General features: G+C 41.6%; 1 protein-coding gene across 1 annotated transcript in view; it reads left to right on the plus strand.

Moving 5' to 3' along the window:
• DEPTOR (DEP domain containing MTOR interacting protein) overlaps positions 1-26,395 on the plus strand; it is a 132,752-nt gene that overhangs the window by 87,918 nt on the left and 18,439 nt on the right. Inside the window, exons 5-8 of the mRNA XM_055314315.1 lie at positions 1,174-1,359; positions 3,399-3,533; positions 8,469-8,539; positions 10,226-10,330. Coding sequence (XP_055170290.1) covers positions 1,174-1,359; positions 3,399-3,533; positions 8,469-8,539; positions 10,226-10,330 — 497 coding nt within the window. The remainder of the gene's footprint in view (positions 1-1,173; positions 1,360-3,398; positions 3,534-8,468; positions 8,540-10,225; positions 10,331-26,395) is intronic.

A 26,395-nucleotide genomic window follows, 5' to 3' on the forward strand; every position in this document is an offset into this window, starting at 1 on the left:
AAATACCTAAAGAGGCTGTTGTGCTAGTTGCCATTACTGATAAATGGGTTAATATGATTCGCTGTGGGTTGTGTTAGATTATTTTCCTAGTGATTTACAGAGTTTTAAATTTCACATTTCAAAAAAAATCGCCAAGAACGAGTTCTTAAAAAAGAATTTTTATCTCTTTTTTTACCATCATTTCATAAATTTCAGGACAAAAATGTACACAGCGTGTTGTTAACCTAACTCAACAAATGTGAGTTGAATAAATCGATAAATGACTGAACAACAAAAAATTGTGATGATATCATTCAGAATACAGGAAAGGCTTTACATGAAATATACTTAGTTTTAGGAAAAACTAGATGCATTGTCCTTAATATTCCAATTTCCCATACCCCCAGAAAACTCTTCACATACTATGAAACCACCCCTCTGTTTAGGGAGAATTGTGTAGACTAGCCACTAACTAGTTTAAAGTTAGCAGTGTTCTGGACATGCTGCTTATCCATCTGACTACCCATCATTGAATATTCACTGCCAGTATTTTACTAGGCACCTACACTGAGCCAAACACATGGTAGTCTAGGGTTCCAGGATGCCAGAATGATGAAGATGCAGTCTGAGCCTTTAAGCAGAGTGACTTAGCTGGGAGAAAGAGATGAGCTCTCCCCACCACCAAAACAAACAAACAGATGTATGGTCTCTATTATGTTTGCAGCTCTCTGTGAGTCTATAATTATTTCAAAATCAAAAGTTAAAAAATGAATGGACATATGGTCATGGGACTAGCACTTTGCTTGGCATGGGGACACATGACGACATGAAACCATGAAACAATGAAACCCAGAGAGCCAGAGTTGAGTGGACAAAGGTAGAGAAGTGAACAATGTGGGTACAGTATGGTAAGTGATCAGATGGAGGTTAAATAGTGGCTCAGACAACACGAGGAAAAGTATGGCTTAGATTGGGGGTGAGGTCAGGCAAAGCAGCCCCAGGGGAACTGGTTAGCCAATTTTTAAAGTACATGGCACGTGGAAAGAATTTGGAATGGTGTGTGGACTACAAGCTCATGTGGCATCTGTAGAATTAAACTCTGTAGACTTCTGCCCCTATTGGATGGAGACTTCTGGCTGCAGTGCTCAGTGGCCAGGATGCCAGGCATGCTCATCTGTTGTGTCTCCCCTGCAGTGTCCAACAAGCACCCATTTGTGGACAGCAACCTTCTCTACCAGTTCAGAATGAACTTCCGGCGGAGGCGCAGACTGATGGAGCTGCTCAATGAAAAATCTCCCTCCTCTCAGGAAACTCACGACAGCCCCTTCTGCCTGAGGAAGCAGAGCCATGACAATCGGAAATCTACCAGTTTTATGTCCGGTATGTCAGTTCCATTGTGTATCCAATCACCTGCATTTGTCTTGTGAGAAATAGTATAGTAATAACTCACCTTTGTGGAATGCTGTTCTCCAGCCCATTTTTATTTATTCACAACCAACAAGTATGAAAAAAACAAAACCCGGCATGACCAAATTGTTCCTGGGCAGTCAATTTAGATGTCATGAAGACCGTCTTATAAAATTATGTCTTTGCATGATAGAAGGCTTCTTAAGTTCTCACTTTACCTTATTTACTTTTCATTTGTAAACAGTTCTCATATATCATTAATGATCCCGTTTTCTAAATCATAGCACTGAAATGCTGTATGTTTTAATGGTGAGTAAAGACTTTTGAGGGCATATACAAGAAAAAGGCAATTAACTGATTGCCCATCCGTCATGAAGGGGTGATCCAGAACAAAGAAAACTTGTGAAAAGCAAACACAGGAGCTCATAAAACCTAGGGTGTTACATGGAAGGTCAAACAGTCCTATTTTTACAGTGAGCCCTGACAGAAATGATGCTGACGGATGTTCACAAAGATAGCCCTGCTCATCCGGAAAAAGTTAACTTGATGTCCCTTCTGTATAAGAAGTAGAGGTGCTTCAAGGCGTATCTTCAACTCCTCTGAAAATTTGGCGTTGACCCAAGGAACTGGCTGGCCTCAGGTCTGGAAATTCAGGGTTTCACCTGAAACTCAGGGCACAGGGAGAATGTGTGTCTTGGTTACTTACAGCAGGTGTCAGTGAGAACACTCATAGCTATATTGAGACTTTTCTGCACCCCTGGCCCTGAGCTAAGCTTGCTTGCATGAGTTTTATTATTTAAATCTGACTATATCCTAAGAGGAAGGATTTTTCTTATCCTCATTTTATGGGTGGAGAAACTGAGACCTGGATCAATGGAGGAGCTGACCCAAGGTCAGCCTAGACAGTGGTGGACAGAGCTGGATCTTAGACCAGTTCTGTATTAATTCCAATGCTTATGTTATATTGTCTCTACCCTGATCCCCCTCATCAGACACATCTAGGGTGGAAGAAAGAATGAAGCAAGAGCCCCTCAGGCAAAGTAAGCACTTACAGATGGTCAGGAGCCCAGCCTGTGCTCAGATACACACCAGTAGTGTGTCACCATAGAGCTGTGGTCTTCTGCAAATGCAGAGTAACTGTTCATGTTCTTTCTAGCCCGGAGGCCTGCCTGTTTCTTGTGGGCACAAGAGACCTGAAAAGTGACAATGATGATAGGGATAGAGTGGCTGTGGTCACTATAAAAGCCAGCATTTACTTTGTGCTTCCCATGTTCCAGGCACTAAGCAGGTACTCTCCACGGCTTCCTTCATTTGGCCATACACCTTCTTCTCCTCTCCTTGTCGAGAGCCACTGACTCTGCAGGCAAAGAGGACCAGGTCAGAGCATTAAACTGCTGCCTCACATACACTGTCAGAGCTAAATATGTGTTATTATGTTCTAATCTCCTTCGTCCATGGCTCTGGGTGACTTCATATTAAAATCAGGAGGCACTTGTTATTACTGTTAATCCATTAAGTGTAGAGCCAGCAGTTGATTTATATCCTTCCTGGGACTGCTCAGCGTGGGCTCAACCGCTCTTGAAATAACCTTTTGTGTGCCTGAGTACATCCTCTTACAGTATATGGCCCACTCCTCGTACCAACCCCCTGAGATCACATTATTCCCACTTCACAGCTGGGGAAGTGGAGGCTGGGAGGCCTGTGCCTGAGTACGTGCCTGTACATTATATACACTACTCCCCCGACCAGCCCTGTGAGATCACATTATTCCCACTTCACAGCTGGGCAAGTGGAGGCTCCGAGACCTGAAGCAAAGTGCCTGAGGTTGTGCCATCAGTGAGTGGGCAGGTTGCCCTTCAAATTCTTGCTTCTCTGACTCAGAGGCCGGGTGCGTTTTCCTGGCATGTGTGACTCGCCTGCCTCTATCTTGTGGCGGAAAGCCCACATGCTCCAGGGAACCAAAGCCACCATCCTCACGACCTTGTGTGTGTATGTGTTTCCGGCCCACACAGTCAGCCCCAGCAAGGAGATCAAGATTGTGTCTGCGGTGCGGAGGAGCAGCATGAGCAGCTGCGGCAGCAGTGGCTACTTCAGCAGCAGCCCCACGCTCAGCAGCAGCCCCCCTGTGCTCTGCAACCCCAAGTCCGGTGAGTGACCAAAAGGCATCCCCCATTTCTAACCATGACTGGGCAGAGGTCCAGGCTGGGTAGGTTCCTTGGGCAGCAGATTCTCTGATGGGGGTGGGGGAGGTAGGGGCAACTAATACGTGGCAGTCTTGTTATGGCTACTCTGGGGGCCAACACCTGTTGAACACAAGGGAAGCACGTAGGTTTGGGCAGAGGGAGAATCAGGCTGCCCCACTACCCCTGAAGGGAGCTCTAGAGTCGGGGTGGCCCTTCAGAGTTGTCCCAACTGGTGGCTGAGGTGGTCAGGCCTTTCAGCCCTCCTGTTGACCAGTCGTTAGTTGTTGGCTGCCCCTGGGAAGAGGGCATCACCTTAGGTAAGGCAGCTCTCTTCAGAGGTGGTTCCAAAGACAGTTGAAGGTATCAGCAGTTATAGCAACTGGCAGAAGCCCCTCAGTTCTGAAGAGGGATTGAGCAGGTGCAAAGACCTTTTGAGTTCCCATATCTCCCAAAGAAGAGGCACAGATCTGTGCAAACCCAACTCTCTCTGAAATTGAATCTTGGTGCCTTGCAGTTTCAAATCCTCCTAATCAACCTCTGTGGCCTTTATATTAAAAAAAAAAAAACGAACAAACAAACAAAAACAAAAAGGCTAGGCACAAAGACTGTTGATGAGCTTGTGCTTAGAAACAGTTCTTCCTTGACCCAATCAATTCTTCAGCCTGTCAGAACTCTCACTCACCGATCCTACTAGCTCCTCACTGCTCCTTACCTACCTCTCCCAAGATTCGATTGCATGGCCCATCATGAAAATAATGATTGCTTTGAAAACACCCTCAACCCCCTTCATTTAGTGCTCTGTCCACCCTTAGTCTAGTCTATCACCTTCAGGGAAGGGGCTTTGTTCCTTTGGCTCATGATGTTCCCTCCTCACTGCACTTGGGGATACAAAGATGAAAGGTTGTGACTCCTTCCCTTGGTGAAAATACCATCTCTCTGTGGGGGGGACATGCCTGTGAGACTAAGGGCAAATAGATAGATGTTCAAAGAGCTTTAAGAGAAAATTATTATCTAAGACCGTTATCTAGGAAAGTGGGTATTTCACTTATTTTAACATTTTTCTGCTACCTTCTGGAGGTTTAGCTGGAAGAATAAAATCATAACCTGCAACATATGAATGAAGAAACTTGCTTCCACACTGACTCTAGCTGGAAAATCATTGTGCACCCATATGCAACTGGGTTTTTCAATTCATGGAACACTGCTGTTAAGGTAGAATGAGAAAGGAGAACTGTATTCTTAGAAATAGGCTCTTTGAAGCCCCGATGGAAATCTGACAGGTGTTCCTAAAGTTAGAAGCAGAAGGGTGCAGTGTTAGGGAAGGGCCAGCTATGCTAAAGCCACTTTCCTTCTTTTGATTGCATACAATGGTAGAAAAAGAACAACGTGTTAATTATGTAAATGAGCTACGCATCCACCTTTACTGAGGTGGGTTTTGCATCCTTTCCTCTTTCTCCATGCCTATAGGCTTAAAGGGAAAAGTTTGCTGATAAGCAGGCATCAAGGAAAGGTCAGGTTGCCTTTTTTGGGTCTCAACTGTGGTTGCCTCAATTGTCTTAATCGTGGCTTGTAAATCCTAGGTCTTACCCATATTCTGACAAGCTTCTCCCTCACTCTTGTGGGAGGGTTCCCAGAGGGCCGTGAGCTCATGTGTGATTTTTTTTTCTCAAGCAGATAAGTAGGCCTTCTCAGTAAGGCACTTAAAATTAATCATTATATTTACATCTGGATATATTTTTAGTACTGTGAATAAATGTCCTAAGCCAGACCAAAAAAAAAAAAAAAAACAATGCTACAGATATTAGCATGATTAGTGTCCTTGGATGATTAAGTAACTTCTGAAGGACACAAGAAGAGAAAGCTAAAGGATAATTCAGTGGGCTTCATGATTTCTATATTTTTAAACAGAAGAAAGAGTGTATTAAAATAAATATTTTAATTTATAATTATTTTATCAGTATGGCAGTCAAATACTACAGTACAGTGTGATTCAAAACCATGATGAGATATTATCTCACACCTCTTAGAATGGCTGTTGTCAAAAAGACAAAAAATAATGTGTTGACAAGGATGTGGAGAAAAAGGAGGCCTTGTGCACTGAGGGTAGGAGTACAAATTGGTGCAGCCACTGTGGAAATTAGTTGGGGTTCCTCAAAAACCTAAAACCAGAACCATCATATAATCCAGCAATTCCACTTCTGGGTATTTATCCAAAGGTAGGAGAACACAAACTTGAAATGCTATTCACACCACCACGTTTGTCACGGCATTATTCACAATTGCCAAGATGTAGAAACAACCTAAGGATCCATGGATAGATGAATAGATAAAGAAGATGAGTTATATATACATAATGGAATATTTTTTTTTATTATCTGACCATAAAAAAGGAGATCTTTCCACCTGCAACAACATGGATGGATTTTGAGAGCGTTATGCTATGTGAAATAAGTCAAACAAAAAGACAAGTATGTGGTCTCACTTATATGTGGAATGAAAAGAGAAAAAAAACAAACTCGCATTTACAGAGAACAGATTGGTTGTGGCCAGAAGAATGAGTAAAGGTGGTCAAACGGTACAAACTTCCCATTATAAAATAAATAAGTCCCAGGATGTAATTAATGTACAGCATGGTCACTATAGTTAATAATACTGTATTGCGTATTTCAAAGTTGCAAAGAAAAATCTTAAGAGTTATTATCATAAGAAAAACAAGTTGTAACTATGTGAGTTGATAGGATGTTAACTGGATTTATTGTGGTGATCATTTCACAAAATACATACATATATTGAATAATTATGCTGTAAAATCAAACTAATATAATTTTATATGGCAGGTATCTCTCAAAAAAAGAAAGAGAATGTGCATTAAAAGAAGTGGTCAGTATTATAGTCAAATATTATGGTGCAATGTGATTTCTATATCCAAATTCATACACCCAGAAATGGTTATGGGGAGTAGAGAGGGGATTGTCTGATAGAGAATTAAAAGGGCTTCAGTCCTCAACCATGGACCTCTTCTCTTAGCTCCTATTCATCTGAGAGGTTCTTTTCTTGATACTCAATCTACTCCCTCTTTTGGGGGCAACACAAGTGCATGTTCTCTTTTATGAGCTTCCTGAAAGCAAAAGTCATCATCCTAGCTACCTGTCATCTCAACAAGAAGCACTTCATTGCCTTTAAAGGAAAGTGTTAGGGACAAGCTACCTGGTGGATCATCTAGGTCTTACCCTAGGCTGCCTTTTCTTTTTCTGCTGCACTCTTGTTCCAGTACTGACCTCTGACATCTGAATACTGCCAGCAAAGGGAATTGGAGGCTGGCACTTTGCCAGGTTAGGGGCCTGGCCTTGGCCACTCAAGTTTCTTTGTGACAACCAAGTTCATGATCTCCATACAACTGGGTTGGGAGGCTCCCTAGCTCCCCCCATTCACTGACTTCTCTGGATGGCCGTAGCAGTCCCCCTCTAGTTCTTAGCACAGGATGGCTGGAGAAATTCATTACAGTGGTCCCCCTTTTCCCTTTCTGGGGTGTCAGTGACCCAGGTCAAATGCAACCTGGAAGCAGATGATCCTCATTCCAACATAGCATCAGAAGCTCAGTAGTGGCCTAACACTCTATCATAATGCCTGTGTCTCCTCACTGTGTCTCCTCATATAGGCATTTTATCATCTCACTTCATCACAGGAAGGGTGAGTACAGGACAATAAGATCTTTTGAGACAGAGAGACCACTTCATATAACTTTTATTACAAAATATTCTTAAAACTATTCTATTTATTGATGTTTTATTGTAGTTATTGGTATTAATCTCTTACTGTGACTCATTTACATATTAAACTTTATCATATATATGCATGCATACAAAAAAAAACATAGTATCTATAGGTTTCAGTACCATCTGTGGCTTCAGGCACCCACTTCAGGGGGTCTTGGAAATGTATTCCCTACAGATAAGGAGGGACTACAGTATTGGCAGGTTTTTAGGCAGCCAGCAGGTCAGGAATTGGCTGCTGTCTTTGCCATTTTGGTGGGCAGCATCAGCAAGCTGATAAGAACAAATGTCTTGGAACAACTCACCACTACTTTCTGGAGATTTTGAGTCTGTTCTACTCACAGAGAGGGAGTAGCATGGGAGGGAAACCATGTAGCACAGTGGCTGATAGGCACTGGCATCAAATGCCTGAGTTTGAATCCAGATTTTGCTACCCATTAGGGGTGAGATGTTGTACAAAGCTCTTTGATTTTTTTGAAGCTTCTGGTTTCTCACTAATAAAGTAGGGACAGTGAGAAACCTACGTAAATAGCTTTTGTGATGGCTAAATGAGATAATATATTTAGAGCACCTAGCGTGCCTAGCACATGCTGAATATGCATAACATTTCTCTAGCCTATTCCTCAGGGCCAGAGGCAGTGAGTGTGTCCATACAGTCCGGGATACTGATAAGGAAACAAGTAAAGCTTCCACGAGTGGGATGTGGATGGTGTGTCATGTGAGGTTAGCTCTTGAAACATGGCTATCAGACCACTAGAGTCAGGTCTCTCTCTTTACCTTGTCCTGTTGAATGCATATCAGGATTCAAAAGAAAGAAATATGAGCACTTGAAACCTTTTTCTTTATAGAAAAATGTCAACCCACTCCTTGGCCCCACCCCTGGCACTCTGGCTTCCCTTCACCCTGTGCCATTTCTTCTTCCCATAGCTCTGTAAATTAGGCTTAGGGTTGCTCATGTTTGTTAATATTTTCTGCCTGTATTCGGCTAGAATATACATCGTGAGGCAGGGATCTTGGCCATGCTTCTTCACTGACAGTCACATATGAGGCATTTAGTAAATATCCGCTATACAAATGAACAAACAGGCAGAAGGATTTGCACCTTGACCTTGTGTCTGTCTTACAGTGTTGAAGAGACCTGTAACTTCTGAGGAACTCCTGACTCCCGGAGCTCCGTATGCAAGGAAGACGTTCACGGTAGGCTCATCATTTGGGTTTTTCTCATGCTCCTTTTCTGTGTCATGTCAACATGTCAGTGTATTAGTGTGTAGCTTAGGGATAGAATTGAAAATTTCCTAATTTTCCTTTTGTTTTTGGAATTATTATAATAGTAGTTTTCTTGACCTTTGGGCACGAAAATGTATTAGGGCTTGACATGATTTATGATTAATACAGCATTTTAAACTCGTTTTGATGTGCCCTTAAGAAAAGATTTCCATTATACTTAGTATGATATAATTGTAGACTTTAAGGCAAATGGCAGTGCAAATAATGCCAATAATTCCTTCTGTGTTATAGTTAATCCCCAAAATCATTTAAGACATTAGAGGAGTCTTTAGGGGAAAAAAGAAAACCGTGGGACAATCTGCTCTACCATAAGGAATGGTGCTTTTGACAATAATGAGCTTGTCTTGAGTTATTCAAGGACTGGATTTTGGAGCACTCTCCTTCCCCTGCCTGTTTCTCTCAGTCTCTACACAAAACCACATCAACATGCTCTTGAAAGCACTTCTCTTCCTTCTCTAACTTGTGTTTTATTACCTCAGGGACAAAAATAAATCTTGCCCCACTCATTCAGGCTGCAAATATTTGCCAAGGACTGCTTCACATTCTGGGCACTGAAGAGTTAGAATAGGATGGGCTCAGCCATAGCCAGTCAATATGAAAAAAGCATCAGAAATATGTCTGTTTCAGGGGAAAAGGTAAACTATACTTTTGGAAGTGAAATTAAGTATAATACCAGCAAAGCCTAAAGCCAATGAAGGTCCTAAACCTCTTTTTTGAGAATGGTCACAAAAATTGCATTTGCTTTCCCACCTTGCCTCCATCTTGAGCATTCGAGAAACAGTTTATTATATTTCTAAGTATTTCTTTTTGGTTTTAAAAGTAAATGCCAGTATTGCTAATAATTGTAAATGTGTCTTCTGTATTTCAGTTGGGGTTTGTATATTTTTATTACTATCTTTTAATTTAAATTCAATTTGCCAACACCCAGTGCTCATCACATCACATCCCCTCCTTAATGGGGCATGCATTGAAGACATGTCTGGGAACTGCCCAGGGAATGTAATTGTCAATTCTAATGATTCCATAGGAAAAGGCACTGTCTAGTTCCAAACCACTTTTCAACAGCACCTACTTGTAAACTGTGAACTTCGTGTACTTATTCACTTATTTTTCTTGGTAGAGAAAATTGTGTTTCAACAAAGCCAAAACTCTTCATATTTCTCACTGTTAGTAATTGAAATGGTTACTTTGAACTTTAAGGATGTAGCAAGATCACCGAGAAAGTATCATCTGGATCCAGGGAAAAAGAATAAACTTGGAACCAAAATTGAGTCTGGAGAGAAATTTCAACAATGTTTTCATGATCTTCTAAACTTTCCGTTTGAGTCTGATATTAAATTGCATAGCGGCCTAAGAAAGAGATGATCTTTCTGCCAAACTGCTATTTCTTGACCACCTTTGCTGCAAAGATGTGCTTGTGTTTGTGATAGAAGCAAAGTGTTCTGTTCTCCCTCCCTCCCTCCCAGGTCCAGGTGGAACAGGGAAGAGAAATATGAGGGCATGCACTTAATCCTGGGCGGGTTTTCTTTCTCTTGGAAGGACAGGCAAATTGCCAGAGACCGTCTGCCGATTGCTAATTGTGGTTTTCCTCTCCAGATTGTTGGTGACGCTGTTGGTTGGGGCTTTGTGGTGCGGGGAAGTAAGCCGTGCCACATCCAGGCCGTGGACCCCAGTGGCCCAGCGGCGGCGGCAGGAATGAAGGTATCTCCAACTGAATCATGTCTAAATACCTCTAGTCTCATTCCATTGTTTTCTGCCACCTGGACTTTCTCTCCTTGAGTGTTTTGGTCCCATTTTGGTCAAGTTTCCTTTTCCCTTTCTGAAGAGGGTTGAAATGAAGCCAAGAGCGTGTGACGCAGTGACCAAGAAGAAAAGGTTTCCTGTCACTCTGACGGGGCCTCATTGGTCTCCAGCCCTCCCTTAGTTTTTCTCATCTCTCCCCTTAACTAGTACTGAGTTTGAACATAAAATATTTGCTTTTTGCTCAAGTCTTATATGACAACTCTTCTGCTTCAGTAATATACAAAGTATATTCCAGGGGGATTTATGCAGCTAGTGGAGCATGCTTAGACCATGTGAGATAGCAAGTAGTGAGCAAAAGAAAACAGAAGTAATGGAATTTGGAAGAGGAGATCTGGATTCCTGTTTTGGTTCTGCTAATTTCTAGCTGTATGGCTTTGAACGAGTCCTATAACTATCTCAGAGCCCATTTTGTCCTCTTTCAAACAATAATTGTATTTCCTTCTGCTGTTTTATGGATTAAATATGTGAAAACACTTTATACCGTACAATGACACAAACATCAAAAAAGTTGAATGGTATTAAAGTAATGTATAGAGAGTCAAGAAAATGTAGAAAATACAGACCAGCAGAAAAAAAATTATAATTGCCTATAATCTTTCATAGCTCAGAGATAACCATAATTAACATTAACTTTAAACAGCTTTATTGGGGTATAATTGACATACAGTAAAGCATAGTCCTGTTCATGTTTTGATTTATATTCTTCTAGACTTCTTATAGTATGTATACACATATACATACGGACAGACATATGTGTATATGTCTATGTATATATTGGTTTTTTAAAGCTTTTTAAATCGAAGTATAATTAACAATGTTATATGAGTTCCAGTGTACAGCATACTGATTTGACAATTCTATAGATTACTCAGGGCTCACCTGGGTAAGTGTAGTCACCATCTGTCACATTGTTTTTATTTATACAGAAATATCATAGAAGAGGATGGTGAGAGCATTAGTTTTCTGCTTCAAAACACCCTTACTTGGGGCCCCTGGGTGTCTCAGTCATTTAAGTATCTGACTCTTGATTTTTGCTCAGCTTGTGATCTTGTGGATGTGAAATTGAGCCCCACATCAGGCTCTGTGCTCAGTGTGGAGTCTGCTTCCAATTCTCTCTACCTCTCCTTCTCAAACTCTCTCTCTCTCTCTCCAATAAATAAAATCTTTTTAAAAAAAGAAGAAAAACACCTTTACCTAGCCCAGTTTGTTCTGTCATTTGTAAAACATTCCCCAGAGGGCACTCATGCCTTGATTATCTCAGTTGTGGGAGGATGCAGAAGTCTTGAAAGCTACAGATCATTCCTCTGCTCATTTCTTCAACACTCCCCCTCTCCCTTCAGTCCTTTCCCTGGCCCAGCAAACCAGGAAGGCACTGGGCATGAATTGGATCTTCACAGCACTGATTTCCAGCACTTACCACCTGGCACTGATGTACCCACTGGAAAAGAAAGGTGGGCGACAGAGACCAGCTCAGGGCACACAGAGCACAGATTCCAGCCAGTCTGAGTAATCAGTGCTGTAGGAGTAGGGATTGACTCTGCAGCCTGATGTGAACACCTTATCATGCAGGGAGGGACAGGCTCACCTGGTCAGGAGCTCTGGCCAAGAGGCAGAAGCCTTGTTGGCCAGGTCCGTCTGGGTGGCAGACTCTTGTGCTATCCCCTCAGTCTGCAGCGGGCACTGCACCAAAGAAGCTCAGAGCAGGAAAGTTGGCCAGGAGCATACAGGGCAAGCATTTGTATCTGTGCCGAGGCTGAATTTGTCATTTTCTAATGGAACTCTTGGCTGGGGGGAGAGTTTTATATTTTATTTCCACAGTAAAGCACCTAGTATGAATTATTTTTGGCAGAGGTCTTCACTGCTGAGCATACACTCACTCACATGGGGCTTTGACTTAATGCATGTTTGCTTTGGGGAAAGCGATGGATTTACACTGTAGCTAAAGACCTTGTTTTGCTTGGCCATATAATTGATTGTAGTCTCTCTATTGATGAACATGAATAAATTGTTCTAGGCATTGTCAATCAATCAGTTAATTAACTCCCTAATGTATGTACCCTGATGGGTGGGTGACCTGATATATTCTTTTCAGTTTCATAAGCTACTACTTCATATGGTTCATATTCTCATTTTCTCAAGGGATGTACAATGGTTTTCATATGTTTTGGAGCAGTACAGAATTTTTAAAAAATATTTTATTTATTTAATTGAGATACAGAGTGAGCGAGAGCACACAAGCCAGGGAAGAGGCACAAGAGGGAGAAGCAGACTCCTTGCTGAGCAGGAAGCCTGACTTGGGACTTGATCCCAGGACCCTGGGACCATGACTTGAGCTGTAGACAGACACTTAACTGACTAAGCCACCTAGGTGCCTCAGCAGTACAAAATTTATTAGAGCAATATTTCCAAAGTTGTATTATTATACAGACCTCTAGTCCAGCACAATATCCTGACCTAAGGTTCTGTGATCAAAACTGTTTTATTTATCTATCATCTATCTACCTATCTATCTATCTATCTATCTATCTATCTATCTATCTATCATCTATCTATCTATATCTATCATCTATCTATCTATTTAAGAGAGAGAGTGTTCACCCATACCCAAGAGCAGTGGGAAGCAGGCAGAGGGAGAAAGAGAGAGAATCTTAAACAAGTCCACACCCAGCTCGGAGATTCAATCTCACAACCCCTGAGATCATGACCTGAGCTGAAATGAAAAGTTGGACACTCAACCGACTGAGCCACCCAAACACTCCCGTGATCAAAACTGTTTTAAACTGTTGCATGCTTTACCCCCTTTTGGAAGTTCAGGGAATGCGTTAGCATATTAAAAAAATTGCCTACCACCACATCTTATCATTTAATAGAAACACTCAAATGGAGTCTTATATTTGTTAAGAGATAGCATTAAATCTATTCAAAGAGGGATGCCTGGGTGGCTCAATCAGTTAAGCGTCCTACTTTTGCTTTCGGCTTAGATCATGAGATCGAGCCCCACGTCAGGCTCTGCGCTGAGCATGGAGTCTGCTTAAGATTCTCTCTCTCTCTCTCTCAAAAAAAAAAAGATTCTCTCTCTCACTCTCCCTCTGTCCCTCTACCCCTGCTCTTGCTGTCTCTCTTAAAATATAAAAATGTTCAAAGAAGCTGCTTTTGGTCAAACTCTATTGGGATGAATACAGAAAGAGAGAGTTTTGAATTGTATTGCTGGTTGAACAAAAAAGAGAATACCATGCCTTTCCAAATAATTTAACTGTGTATATTCATTTAAATTACGTAGTACATCATTTTCTCATAGAAAACACTGGATTATTTCCTATTTTACCATATTTATTTGCCCCGGAATGACTCCACTTACATAAAAATCCATTTGTATAATCCAGTCCTAGAGGCTTGTTTCCACTGACCTGTCACGTTGCTGTTGTCCTTTGCCCTTGTCCAGGAAAACTCAGGGCAGTGTGTCTGCTTGTATGATGCTCTGGGAGGTGGGAGCAGGGAAGCCACCCCATGGGAGTTTACCTGCTGACCTGGACAATGATTGACCTGCTTGGTTGGAGAAGAGGGGTAGAAATGATCCAAAATTCTGGCCAGAAGCCACCTTTTAGCACCGCTGACTGGCAAGAGCTTCCCCAGAACGGTGTAGAGTGCCTCATTTTGTCTTCAGATTAACTGTCTCTGTGGAATACCAGGCTGACCCCTCGAGTCATGGTCCTGGTTTTCTCTTGCTTTCTGATGTGGATAGAGCCTTGTGCCTGAGCCTTTGTGACTCTGGCTGCTGAATTTCATTACTTTACTTGGCAAGGCAGAGATCATTTTGTAGCTGCGTTTCCCATGCGTACCATTTCTCTCTCTTATTTCACCTTTTTATGGGGATTGGAAAGTTTTAAGATGTGGGCCACCAGCATATGGATAGGACAGACCCCAGACTGAAGGAACTGAAGGCTGTCTTTCCCCCCGTTAACACTTCTAGACCTTCTGAGACCCAAAGGAGAGCTCCTTATCTGGTTTAAATGACATCCTTTTTTTTTAATTTCATTGATTTATTCATAAGAGACACAGAGAGAAGCAGAGACATAGGCAGAGGGAGGAGCAGGCTCCCTGCTGGGAGCCCGATGTGGGACTTGATCCTGGGACTTCGGGATCCTGACCTGTGCTGAAGGCAGACGCTCAACCACTGAGATACCCAGGCATCCCTAAATGGCATCCTGAATCCATAATGAGAGGAGACCTTCATATTTGTATTTTATTTTGAGATTTTATTTATTTATTTGAGAGAGAGAGAGCACAAGCAGGGGGAGTGGCAGGCGGAGGGAGAAGCAGACTCCCCACTGAGCAGGGAGCCCGATGTGGGACTTGTCCAAGGACCTTGGGATTCATGACCTGAGCTGAAGGCAGATGCTTAATCTACTGAGCCACCCAGATGCCCCTCATACTTGTATTAAAGTTTACTTCTCCAGAACATCTGGAAGACCTTCAAAGAACATGTGTCCTTCGAGAGAGTGACAAGGTCTACCCCAATTCTTTTCAGGACTGTAGTAGAGAAATCTGGGACCTTTGTGCCTGGGCCACCGAGCTCTCATGCCTGCCTCTCTGCAGGCTGACTGAGGCAGGTGGCCCCGGCTCAGGCAGCGAGGCTGCAGGGTGGGATTGCTGAGATGTAGGGCAGGGAGCATATATGAATGTGCAGAGCAGGGGGGCTTCCAGCCTGACCTCAGTTGATTTTTTTTTGTTTTTGTTTTTTTGGATTTTTTCTTTTTTTTTAATAATAAATTTATTTTTTATTGGTGTTCAATTTGCCAACATACAGAATAACACCCAGTGCTCATCCCATCAAGTGCCTCCCTCAGTGCCCATCACCCATTCACCCCCACCCCCCGCCCTCCTCCCCTTCCACCACCCCCAGTTCGTTTCCCAGAGTTAGGAGTCTTTATGTTCTGTCTCCCTTTCTGATTTTTCCTACCCATTTCTTCTCCCTTCCCTTCTATTCCCTTTCAGTTGTAAATGGAAGGGAGTTTTAGATGCTTTGGTCAATTATTAGACTCTTACGTGATCTCAAGCGTGTTTGAAACATTTGCCTTTAGTCTGTTTCTCCCCTTCCCTTCCAACAACCTGCTCCCCACGCAGTAGGAAAATGTTTGTTCCCAGAGACCTAAAAGGAAACGGATGTTACAAGAGGCCCCAAACTGTAACCTTATTTTTAGTTTTATCTGAATCGAGGCTCTCATAAAAAAAAAAAAGAGAGAGAGAGAGAGAGAGAACAATTAGTTGCATCTTTTCGAATAAGTTTGCTGTTTTGCCTCATCCCATCCTCCTCGCTCCCGTGCCTGCAAAACAACAGCTGTAGAGTCATTAAAATTCTCACTTGATCTAGCATCTTTGAGTTTGGAGCAGTTTTTCTTTTGATGGTTCTTTTGCTTAAAAAATGAAACCTGTAAACCTCTGGCTTAGAGGGCTTGTCACTGGGCATTACAACTCTAGAGTGGAGCATGGGATACGGGAATCCTCGAAAGTTTAGCCAACCATTCAATGCATTGGTAGAAGAGGTTGTTTGTTACATTTTCTCTTTGGCAACTCTTCACTCATCCTTTAGGAATTCCATAGCAATAGACTACAGTTCATTTCAAGGCCAAGGGGGGAAGGAGGAAAGAAGAGAAGGAGCTCTAATTTACTGACTATCTTCTGTGTGCCTGACCTTGAACCACACTAGGACCTTTCTGTACTTAAGGCCATTTAATGTCAGCATCTTAATATGGAAATCCTGGAGGAAGAAACTCTTCCAAGAGGAACAATTCTATTTCTTACCTCTTTTCTTCTACTTCGAAGAGAAATAAAGTATCTTCCACAAGGCTATAGGCTACAGTCTAATGACTATCACTTAAACAAGGCTTCATGTCACAACCTTGAATGACATCCTTTTTTTTTTTTTAAATCACATCAAGTTGAAACCCATTTCTGGACCACATTGTCTATCGTAACTTTATTTTATGTCATCTTCTAGTAGCTGTCCTCCACTATAGACAGGACAAAATTTTTACATTTCACAAATATATCATGCTTGTATCTGTGTCTGCCCTCAAATAAATCTAATCAAGTGACTCTGGCACTTAAAATCCTCTAGTGGATTCTCATTACTATGAGAATAAGGTCCAGACGCCTTCCGGTGGACTACGGTGTCCATGATCTGGACCCTGATGAAAATAACATTATTTCCTACTCTGTTTTGCTTATTGCTCCATTGGCCTTGCATCTGTCCCTCCCAAATACCAAGTCTTCCTGCCTAAGGTTAGATGCTGGCTCTACTGTTGTCGTTCAACTCTTACTTAGTTTAAAGTTCAGTTTTTTGGAGGAGGCTTTCTTAAATGCCCTGTGATATCTCCTTATCTTCCTCCAGTTACTCTTTATCACATTACCCTGTCTTATGTTTTCAAGACATAGCATTTATCAGAATCTGATAATAGTTCATATATCTTTATCTATCTGTCTCTAGTAGCTCCAAAACTGTAGGGACCTTGTCTGTCTTAACTACTATATTCCTAGTACTTAGCACAATTCCTGGCATTTAGTAAGTGCTGGAAACAAATTGTTTGAATGATCCAATGAATCTGTGCTTCCATAGAAAGGCTGAGGAATTCACCTTGAACACCTGCCTTGTGTTCCGCACATGTCTTATGCATTCTCGCTTTTATTGTTCTTACAGCTTTTGAAGGTGGGGGGAAGTGTTCTTCCGACTTCACAAATGAGTAAACTGAGACCCAGTTAATCCCTTTCTCAAAGTCACCCAGTCTATAAATGTCAGAACTAGGTTCAAACCTGGTCTCTCTTCCCCAAAACCCTACTAAGGCTTCCTACTGCATTATTTCATAAAATACAAACCCATGAGGCAGAGCTCAATAGATGGTATATCCCAATGAAACCTTGAACTCCTATAAACGACACATGGATGCATGACCTTTGATGTCTCTTGTGGAAAGAATTTGTATTTAATTCAAAATGAATTGTTAGGGCAGTCACATGTTCACCTGTGTTGGCTTGAAGATCAAATAAATAATTTTGTTCTTGGCACCAACCTCTCACTTGGGTCAGCACTAGATCTTAGAGGGTCACTCAAATGAGATATGCAGAATATTCACTTCTGTTTAATCAAATACTTGTCAGAGCAAACCATTTAGCCTTCACATTGTGAAGAAATTTGAGCCATATTTACAAATAAGGAACAAAAGATATCCTTGCTCTTTTCTGGAAAGTTTCTTTCTTTCTCTCTCTTTTTTTTTTCTGTGGGAATAATTAAATCCTGTGAGAAACAGTATTCAAGTTTTTCTGTAACCCGTGCCAACACTCGGGAGGGATTTCAAGACTCCTGGCTTCTTCTCTTGTTTCCTGCTGTGATGAATTGATGGATGTGGACTTATGGGGCCTCTTTTCTTTGTTTGTTTCTTTGCGTGTTTATATAGAAACAGAACTATCTGAGTCAGAGTAAGGCATTAGTGGTCATTGTGTTCTCTTTTCTTATGCCTTTCAAAAATTCCTACTTATATGGAGGAAAAAAGTAAAAGCCTGCTTTTTTGGGCTTTCCTTCTCATAGCAACAAATCTGTATATCTCATGGACTTTCCCCTCTGAACCAACAGAGGCCAGGTTGGGCAAACCATCTGAAGTTCCTAATTAATTTAACCAAGACGGTTTGGGCATTGAAGTAGCAATCTATGGGCTAATGGTCAACATAGATTTAAAAAATATATTCTGTTAGCTGTATTCAGTGTAGTTCTTTGCCAGTTGAGTTCAGGAAAGTCGTGTGGGAATAAAAAGGTGATGCCTTATGTACTGTGCTATGCCTCTGGCTATGTTGTCCATTACTTGACAGCAAAGCAGTAGGTTTAGTGTTCCTTTGCTCATCATTAGGTGTGCATGATTTCTCCACTCTTAAATATATAATTTTAAACAGATGAGAGCTATGAAGCAAAGGACTGGAGTTTCTAATTTTTGTAGGACACTGGAGAAAATGATAGGGAGCACTTCCCCCAGGAAAAATACTTGAGCTGAGATCTAAAGAATGGTTAGAAGTCAACTGAGCTTGAGTGTATCTGTGTGCTTTGTGTATGTGTGTGTGTGTGTATTGTGTGCACATGTGTGTAGAGGTACATGGTTGCAGTTTGTTCATGTGTGTTGTTGTACACACACACACACACACATGCACACACACACACAATGGTTTATTCCATGTAGAAGAAACCCAGAAAAGTACCATGGTTCCTTGAAAGACAAGACTGGAAGCCATGACTACTAGACTGCAGTGTGAAGAGAATTTTGGAAGGAGGGGTAGCAATGAGTTAGGGCAGAATGTTTCTCAAGTCACTTGTTATTATCTTTCCCTTAAGGAATCTTTTAAAGATATTTTCCCCCTAATCACCCATATCATAGGATTTGGATGATACAGCTATACCATATTCCCATTTATGTACTCTGTGTGTGTGTGTGCTTTATACATAAAAAGAGGAAGATTTTTTTCACACCCCTTTTGGAGCAGTTTTTCCCTCTTTGGGGGCTAAGTCACCCCTAGTGAGAATGCATGAGTTAGAGAAGGAAGCTCAGGGGCTTTATAAAAGCGTGTTAAATGGAGTCATGATAGTCATACAACCAAATATGTAGCTTTTAAGTGTATGGTTTGATAAACTTTGTCAAATGTACACACCTGTGTAACTACCTTCAGGACACAGAACATTTCTAGCAATCCAGAAATTTCCCTCATGCCTCCTTCCAGTCAATCCCCTCCCACCAAAGGCAACCACTGTTATATGATTTCTGTCACCAGAAATTAGTTTAGGTTTTAAAGTCAAACAGAATCCTGGCTGCATGCCTCACGTCTCTGCAATGTTTGGCAAATTATTTCATTACTCTGGGCCTTTTTCTCATCTTGTAAATGAGGAAAGATTTGGAGTCTTCCTCACAGGGTTGGTGAGGGGGGCATGCTAGCCTTCCCTCTTCCTTATGGTGTGATTGTGCGGGCACCTCTAAGAGGTGTCGAGCGGGATCAGGCTTCCAGGTCTGGAAATGCCTCCAGTTCCCTGAGCCCTGACTTTCCAATCTACGTTGCCCTTTGCCTTGTGACCCACAAATCCTGTCTGCTCATCTCATTTCCCAGATGTTTCTGCTCCTGTGCTCTTCTAGAAAGCTGCGGCCATACTGAGGATATACGTCCTTTCTCACTGGTTTTGTCCAGGGACCCTATTACAAGAACCCCTAGTTCCCTCACTTTTAGAATCTCCCAGAAGTGTATCTGACTTACCTTGGTCAGTCATTCTCTTTCCTTTCATCTGAACCATGTCATTCCTTATCTTGTGGCCCATCCCATGTTCCCTGAGGGCTCAAGTTTCCAGTGTGTGCCTGGAGCTGGGTCATATGATGAAGAGCCAGGCTTACGTGTCAGACATCAGGTGTTTGAGTCCTACCTTCACCACCTCTATAGGATGCAGGATAACTACTTCAACTCTAACCTAAACCTCAAGTTCTTCACCTTTACAATGACACTTAAAATAGTGTCAAGTCAGGAAATGGAATGTGTCCTAGCACAGTAGCTGGCCATAATAAGCACTCAATGAATGTTTGTGGGTGTCAGTTATCATATTGCTTGTTCCAGTTACTGCGTTATTCTCAGTCTTCTGGCTCATCTTTGCTTCAATATTTACAAACATGTAACACAAAGTAGCAAAACAGTAGCTGAAATGGGGTATCATGGGGAACATGGTCTATGTAATCATATGTTCTTGCCATATTGCAGCATGCTAGTGTGATTTGCTCACTTTCTTAGAAATGCCAATTTCTCATCCTAAAATGGCAATGATAATTGTTTCGTGGCATAAGTGTGGGGACAGATAAGAAAATATGTATGAAGTATCAAGCCCAGAGCTGTCACAGAGTAGACATTGAGTGAGGGTCATCTGACATATTTCATCAAATATAAGAAGCATTGATCATAAGATGGGACCCAATTTCAGAGCTGTTAGAATGTGCATCTTAGAGTCTGCAACTACTGGTTTCATCATCAGGTCCTGGCCCCACTGATTGCTATACTCTTATCTGTGTTTTTGCTTGCTGCTAAACTTGTTTAACATTGAGTTGAAAGTAAATGCTTTTATTCACAACTGTTGAAAAAGTAATCTTTTACAAAATCAAAGAGATGTCAAGTTTTAGAAAGGTATTGGTATAATCCTGAGCTGTCCCTAAGTTGATCCACAGTGGGCTCTAATACTGGCTTTCTTTGTGCTATATCCCTGAAGACAGAAGGAAGGGCGAGCCCTGAGAAGTGAAAACCTTGAGACCCCTTCAACTTCAGTATATTAGGTGATCACCATATTTTTCTGGGTCACACGTGAATAATTATGTGAAGCCAAATCCTGTCAACCTTCTGAAGGACTCCTCAATAGCAGATAACCCTAAGACTGCCTCTAGGTGTAAAGTCAGAGATCCTTCCCCTACTCCCCTCCTCCCCGCAAGATTCACCTGTACCTAAAAGAAATTAAAAACTATCCCAACCAAGGCTGGACATCTCTTTCCAGAGCCATGCTCCTGAATTCTTCCATGACTAATCCAAGTATCTGGAAGAGTAAAGATATATATAATACTGTCTTAGCTGTCTCCACTGGTGTGTGACTTACAGAAGGTTCCACAGTTTGGAGTTATAGATCATGACTATTAGGTTCCTTTATGAGTGACATAAAATCCTTCCAAACGGTGGTTAAGACTAGTATTTCTTTGTCATGTACAAGCTGGAAGGAAGTCAATCCAAGGCTAAGATGTGTCTCTGTGGTCTCTGATTCCTATTTTGTATTTTCACATTGCCCAGTTTCCATTGCCAAGGTCACTTTAAGATCTAGGATGGCTGCTGGAACTTGATCCACGAGGTTTCCATTTCAGCTATCCATAAAGAGAGAAGGGAAGGAGAAGGACACTATTACTCCTTTAAAGATTCTTCCTGGAAGTCCTTTACATTACTTCTGTTTGCATCCCATAGCCACACTTAGATACAAGGAAATCTGGGAAATGTTATTTATTCTGAGTGACTATTATGGATTGAATTGTGTCCTCCCAAAAAGATACATTGAAGTCCGAATCCCCAGTACCTGATAATGTGATCTTATTTGGAAATAGAGTCTTGACAGAAGTAATCAGGTTAAGATGAAGTCATTAGGTTGGACCCTAGTCCATGATTGGTGTTCTTATTAGAAGGAGAGATTTGGAAGTAGAGATTGATATGCACAAAGAAGACAGAGTAAGACACACATGGAGAAGATGTCCATGGGCTGGATGATGCATCTATAAACCAGTGAATGCCAAGGATTGCCAGCAACTACCAGAAGCTAGAAGATGCAAGGAAGGATTTCCCCTAGAGCCATCAGAGAGAACATGACTTCACGGATGCCTTAATTTCATACCTCTAGACTCCAGAACTATGAGACAATGAATTTATGTTGTTTTAAACCATCCTGTTTTTAGTATTTGTTATGGTAATTAATATATGCTATTTGAAAATTAATACAGTTGCCATGTGTCCAGGAAAAAATGGAGGTTCTATTAATAAAAAAGGAGGGGGCAATGGGTATTGGGGGACAACTAATGGTTTCTGTAACGGATCAGGAAAAGCTGCACAAACATCCTTCAAGAAATATTTATTGAGCACCTACTATATATAGTACCCTGTGGGGATCCAGTGGTAAGCAAAGCCAATGAGGTCCCTGTCCTCATGGAGCTTTTGGTCAAGGGAGATGTTAATGATTCACACAAATATTTAATCATAAACTGTGATATATGTGTGTGTTTGGTAGGAATATTGCTGGATGCAAGACTTAGGGTCTCAGATACAAATTTTTGCACATTTCACTCATTTTCAGAATTCCGTGATGAACTCTATAAAGTCATGTGCTGAGCTGTCAGGTTGCCTTTAGTTTAAGAGTCTCTTAATTCCACCCACTACTTTTCTTCTTCTGCCAGATGAAATCAAGTGTTGTTGGTATTACAGTTACAGCTTATGGTTCTCGAGGGAGAGCGTGTGAGAGAACGTAAAATGAGGGAGAACAAAATGGGAAAACATCCGTTTGGCGGAGGGTTATATCACTGAAGCAGGAAGGATGGATGTTGAGTTGATTGAATGCTTTGTTTCGCACATTACTCTTCCTCCTCCAGTCTCTTCCATCTCAGTACATGCCATTACTATTCACCCAATTGCTTGGGCCAGAAACCTAGAAGGCATGATTGTTTTTCTCCTCTTCCTCCCATTCAAGACACTTCCAAAGTGTATCTCAAATATACTTGTCTTCATTTCCCCAAATCCAAACCCCTGTTATCTCTCACCAGGACTTCTGTGGTGCTCATTGGTCTCCTTCCTTGCAGTCTTATCATCTGTCGCCTATTTAGCAACCAAAGGAAATCTGGTTCCGCCACTCTCGCTTGAGATCCCTCATTGCGTCTGAGTTGCTTTTAGCATAAAATCTAAAAGCCTTACTGTGGCCTTGGCAATCCCGCATGATCTGACCCCACCTGTCTTTCAAATCTTACCTCCCAGCCTCTCTCCTCTTGCTCTCCTCCATTCTCACCTTTTAGTTCCTCAAACCGGTGATTGCTTTCTCTCCATGAGCTTTGGGGCTTACTGTTCCTTCTTCTAAAATTCTCTTCTCATGGCTTGTCACAGGATCCCTCCTTATCTTTTATGCCTCACCTTATCTGTGAGATGGGGAGTCTTTGTAGCATCTTCACATCCACATCTCACTGGTTGGAATTATGTCATATGGTCATTCCCAAGGGCACTGAGGATTTGAATATTACATTCACCAACTTTTATAGAGCAAGAAAAAGAGAGGTTGGGATGAGGTAGGTTGGATGAAGCCTGCAGTATCTGCCCGAGCCCCTTATTTCTCTCTTTTCTCCTTCCCTATTTCTTTTCTTCACAGATGTATATTTGTCTTCTCTTAACCCTCATACATGTTCTATGAGTGCAGGGATGGCATCTAACTCTTTTTCTACTATGTGCCTAATAAATGTTTGTTGAATCAATAAATTAATTTCTGTGGCCAAGGACAGTGGAAACTTTGATCTAGGCCCTATCTCTGATTTACTAGAATAAAAAGGCTTGTTAGAGTGGCAGGGGGATCCCTGGGTGGCACAGGGGTTTGGCGCCTGCCTTTGGCCCAGGGCACAATCCTGGAGGCCCAGGATCGAATCCCACGTCAGGCTCCCGGTGCATGGAGCCTGCTTCTCCCTCTGCCTGTGTCTCTGCCACCCCCCCCCTCTCTCTGTGTGTGTGTGTGTGACTATCATAAGTAAAAAAAAAAAAAGATAGAGTGGCAGGTAGCCAGTGGGATTTCATTCTAGCACTTACCACACCACATGATACCTAATGGGTGCTCAGAATTTATTTAGAAATCTCAGTCAATAGGATTCCATTTATTCAAGTCTTACTATTTCTAAGATATTAAATAAATCCTTGGAAATTGATTCCCAAAGCCTTATCATTATATTCTAAGGTAGACAGACAAATATGAAATGTACTACAGACCAGCAACAACAAGATAATTCACATGAAAATCCCTAGCATCATGCCTGGTACAAAGTTGGTATCATTTTTATTTTTTAAAAGAATTTGAGCATGTCAGTGGATGTCTAGACAATATATAATTTCAGTCAGATACAGAGGCAGACAGCACTGAACATATTTGCGTAAGAAGATAGATTTCCCACTTAACATTTTTGGGCACATGTCCCACCCTTGCAGAACAAGTGAAAACAGTTCTAAGATAAAGTAGAGCAATATTTGTTGAGTGACATTACAAGCTAGGCACCATGCTAGGTGTATTATCTCTGTCCTGTCATTTGTAATCACTTCTGTCCTGGGACAGAGGTATTATCTCCATTTTTACAGCTAGGGGAAAAAAATGAGGCTTGGGGGAGTTAAGAATTTTGCCTAACTAAGGTTAAGACTTGCATGTAAATTCAGAGATGCCTGGATCTAGATCATATGCTTTGGAGTCATTATTGTATACATGTGGAACTGGTTATATCAAGAAAAGATAGAAGCCAGAAACACCCTTAATAACATAGGGGTTGAGGTGATCCTATGGGCAGAAGCATCATACTGTATTTGAGACCGTTCTGCATAGGTTCTTATTTGTATAGCTGTGTCCTCCAGGACCATGATCCTGATAGATGGCATTCTTGCAAAGTAAGAAATTTAAATCACTAAAATGTTTAAAAGTGAAAGGGCTGAGCTTTGGGAACTAGAAAAAAAAATACATCCTGCTTTCTTAACTTTCTGTATCCCAAAGATTTGAGCAGCCCAAATCTGTTGACCTTTAAGATGTTGATGTTAGTATGATAGTCAGCATTTGAGCAGGGCTCCTGAATGAGTATTTTCTGTTGGCAGGAAGCCCAAAAGCATGAACTTGGGTTATAGCAAGTGTAGATCCTGATGATGTGATCATAGATAGCCTCAAGCAAAGTGTGTATCAGGCATCATTAGGCACATTATTCCACTCGGGGCTTTAGTCTCTGGTTTTTCCTTATTCTGTGTTTTGTCGGACACTGGTTCAAGTGCTTGTTCTGGCTAAGTCCCATATTTTAGAGTCCTCTCTCTCTGCCCTAAGACTTTATTTTCTGCCCCATCTGTCCTCCAGCCTCCATGCAAATACGTATTTGCCACTGTGGAACCAGAGTGCAGGATCTGCAGAACCTCTGGTCTGGCAGAGACCTGACAATGCTCCGGCCCCAGGACCTCCCTAGGCCAGTGCAGGTCTTACGGGGTTTTTTTGTGACTTGATATAATGTTCAAATTAGTTTGACTTCTGCGAGGTGACAAAAGCCATTATGATTGTATGATTAATGCTTGTTGATTTACTTTTTATTCTTGGCTCTTATCCAGGATTTTCATTGAGTATCTTTAGAGATGAAATGTGTTTGAAATTCAACATTGTATAAATGCCTGTTGAATTTCCAACACCAATGGTAGGTATTATTTTCTCTATCAGTAATCAGAAACTTAGAGCTGGAAAGATTCTGCTGATTATTAACATTATCCTGGGATCATATGCCTCTTTGATAGTTCAGTAACAGCTAGGGACCCTCTTCCCAGAAAAAAAGGGGTATATCTGTGTGTGAGAGAGAGTGAAAGACAGAGACAGAGACAGAATGAGAGAGAGAGAGAGAGAGAGAGAGAGAGAGAGAATTGCACACAGTTTAGTGTCATTCATGGATTGTCTAAAACTTATTCATAGACCCCAGGATAAGAATCTCCCAGTCTAACCTTCCCATTTTATAGGTAAGGAAAGTAAGGCCCACCTAAATGAAGTAGCTCTCCCAAGGTTGAGTGAGAAAACCAGAAATAGGATCTGATCATGCTGATAAATGTGTGTGATGGAACAACTTCGATGCTTGGCCCACCAACACCCAATTTATATTATTTCCATCCCTCCTGCAGCCCACCTCTACCATCATGTCATTTTAGTAACTAATATGATTTGAGCCACTTGAGTTTATTTCATAGTCAACTATTTTTAATAATAATTGTTTTATAACAATAGTTCCTTGTATTCTCACAACTCCCTGAAATAGAAGTAAGCATGTATTCTAAATTACATGTAAGAAAATCAAGACTCAAGCAAGTTGTTCAGGGCAAGTGAAAGGTAAATTGGAGCTCTTCATGTGCCATGGATTCCATTTGGGGGAACTAGATTTGCATATAATCCTCTTGTTTAGAACAAGCATAAGCAAGAACACAAAGATCTTTGAAATAATGCCCAGACCAGTGTTTCTCCGGCCTCACTGTACATTGGAATCACCTGGGAAACTCCTCAAAATTATCCAACGATACAGACACAGTTGGTCTGGGGTGAGGTTCAGATATTGGCGCTTTTTGGAAATGCTCAGGTGACTTAAATGTGTAGCAGCCAAAAGTGAGAATGGTCATCCAGGCTTCACAAAA

Source organism: Nyctereutes procyonoides, unplaced genomic scaffold (assembly GCF_905146905.1).
Source record: "Nyctereutes procyonoides isolate TBG_1078 unplaced genomic scaffold, NYPRO_anot_genome, whole genome shotgun sequence".
In the NCBI taxonomy this organism is placed as follows: domain Eukaryota; kingdom Metazoa; phylum Chordata; class Mammalia; order Carnivora; family Canidae; genus Nyctereutes; species Nyctereutes procyonoides.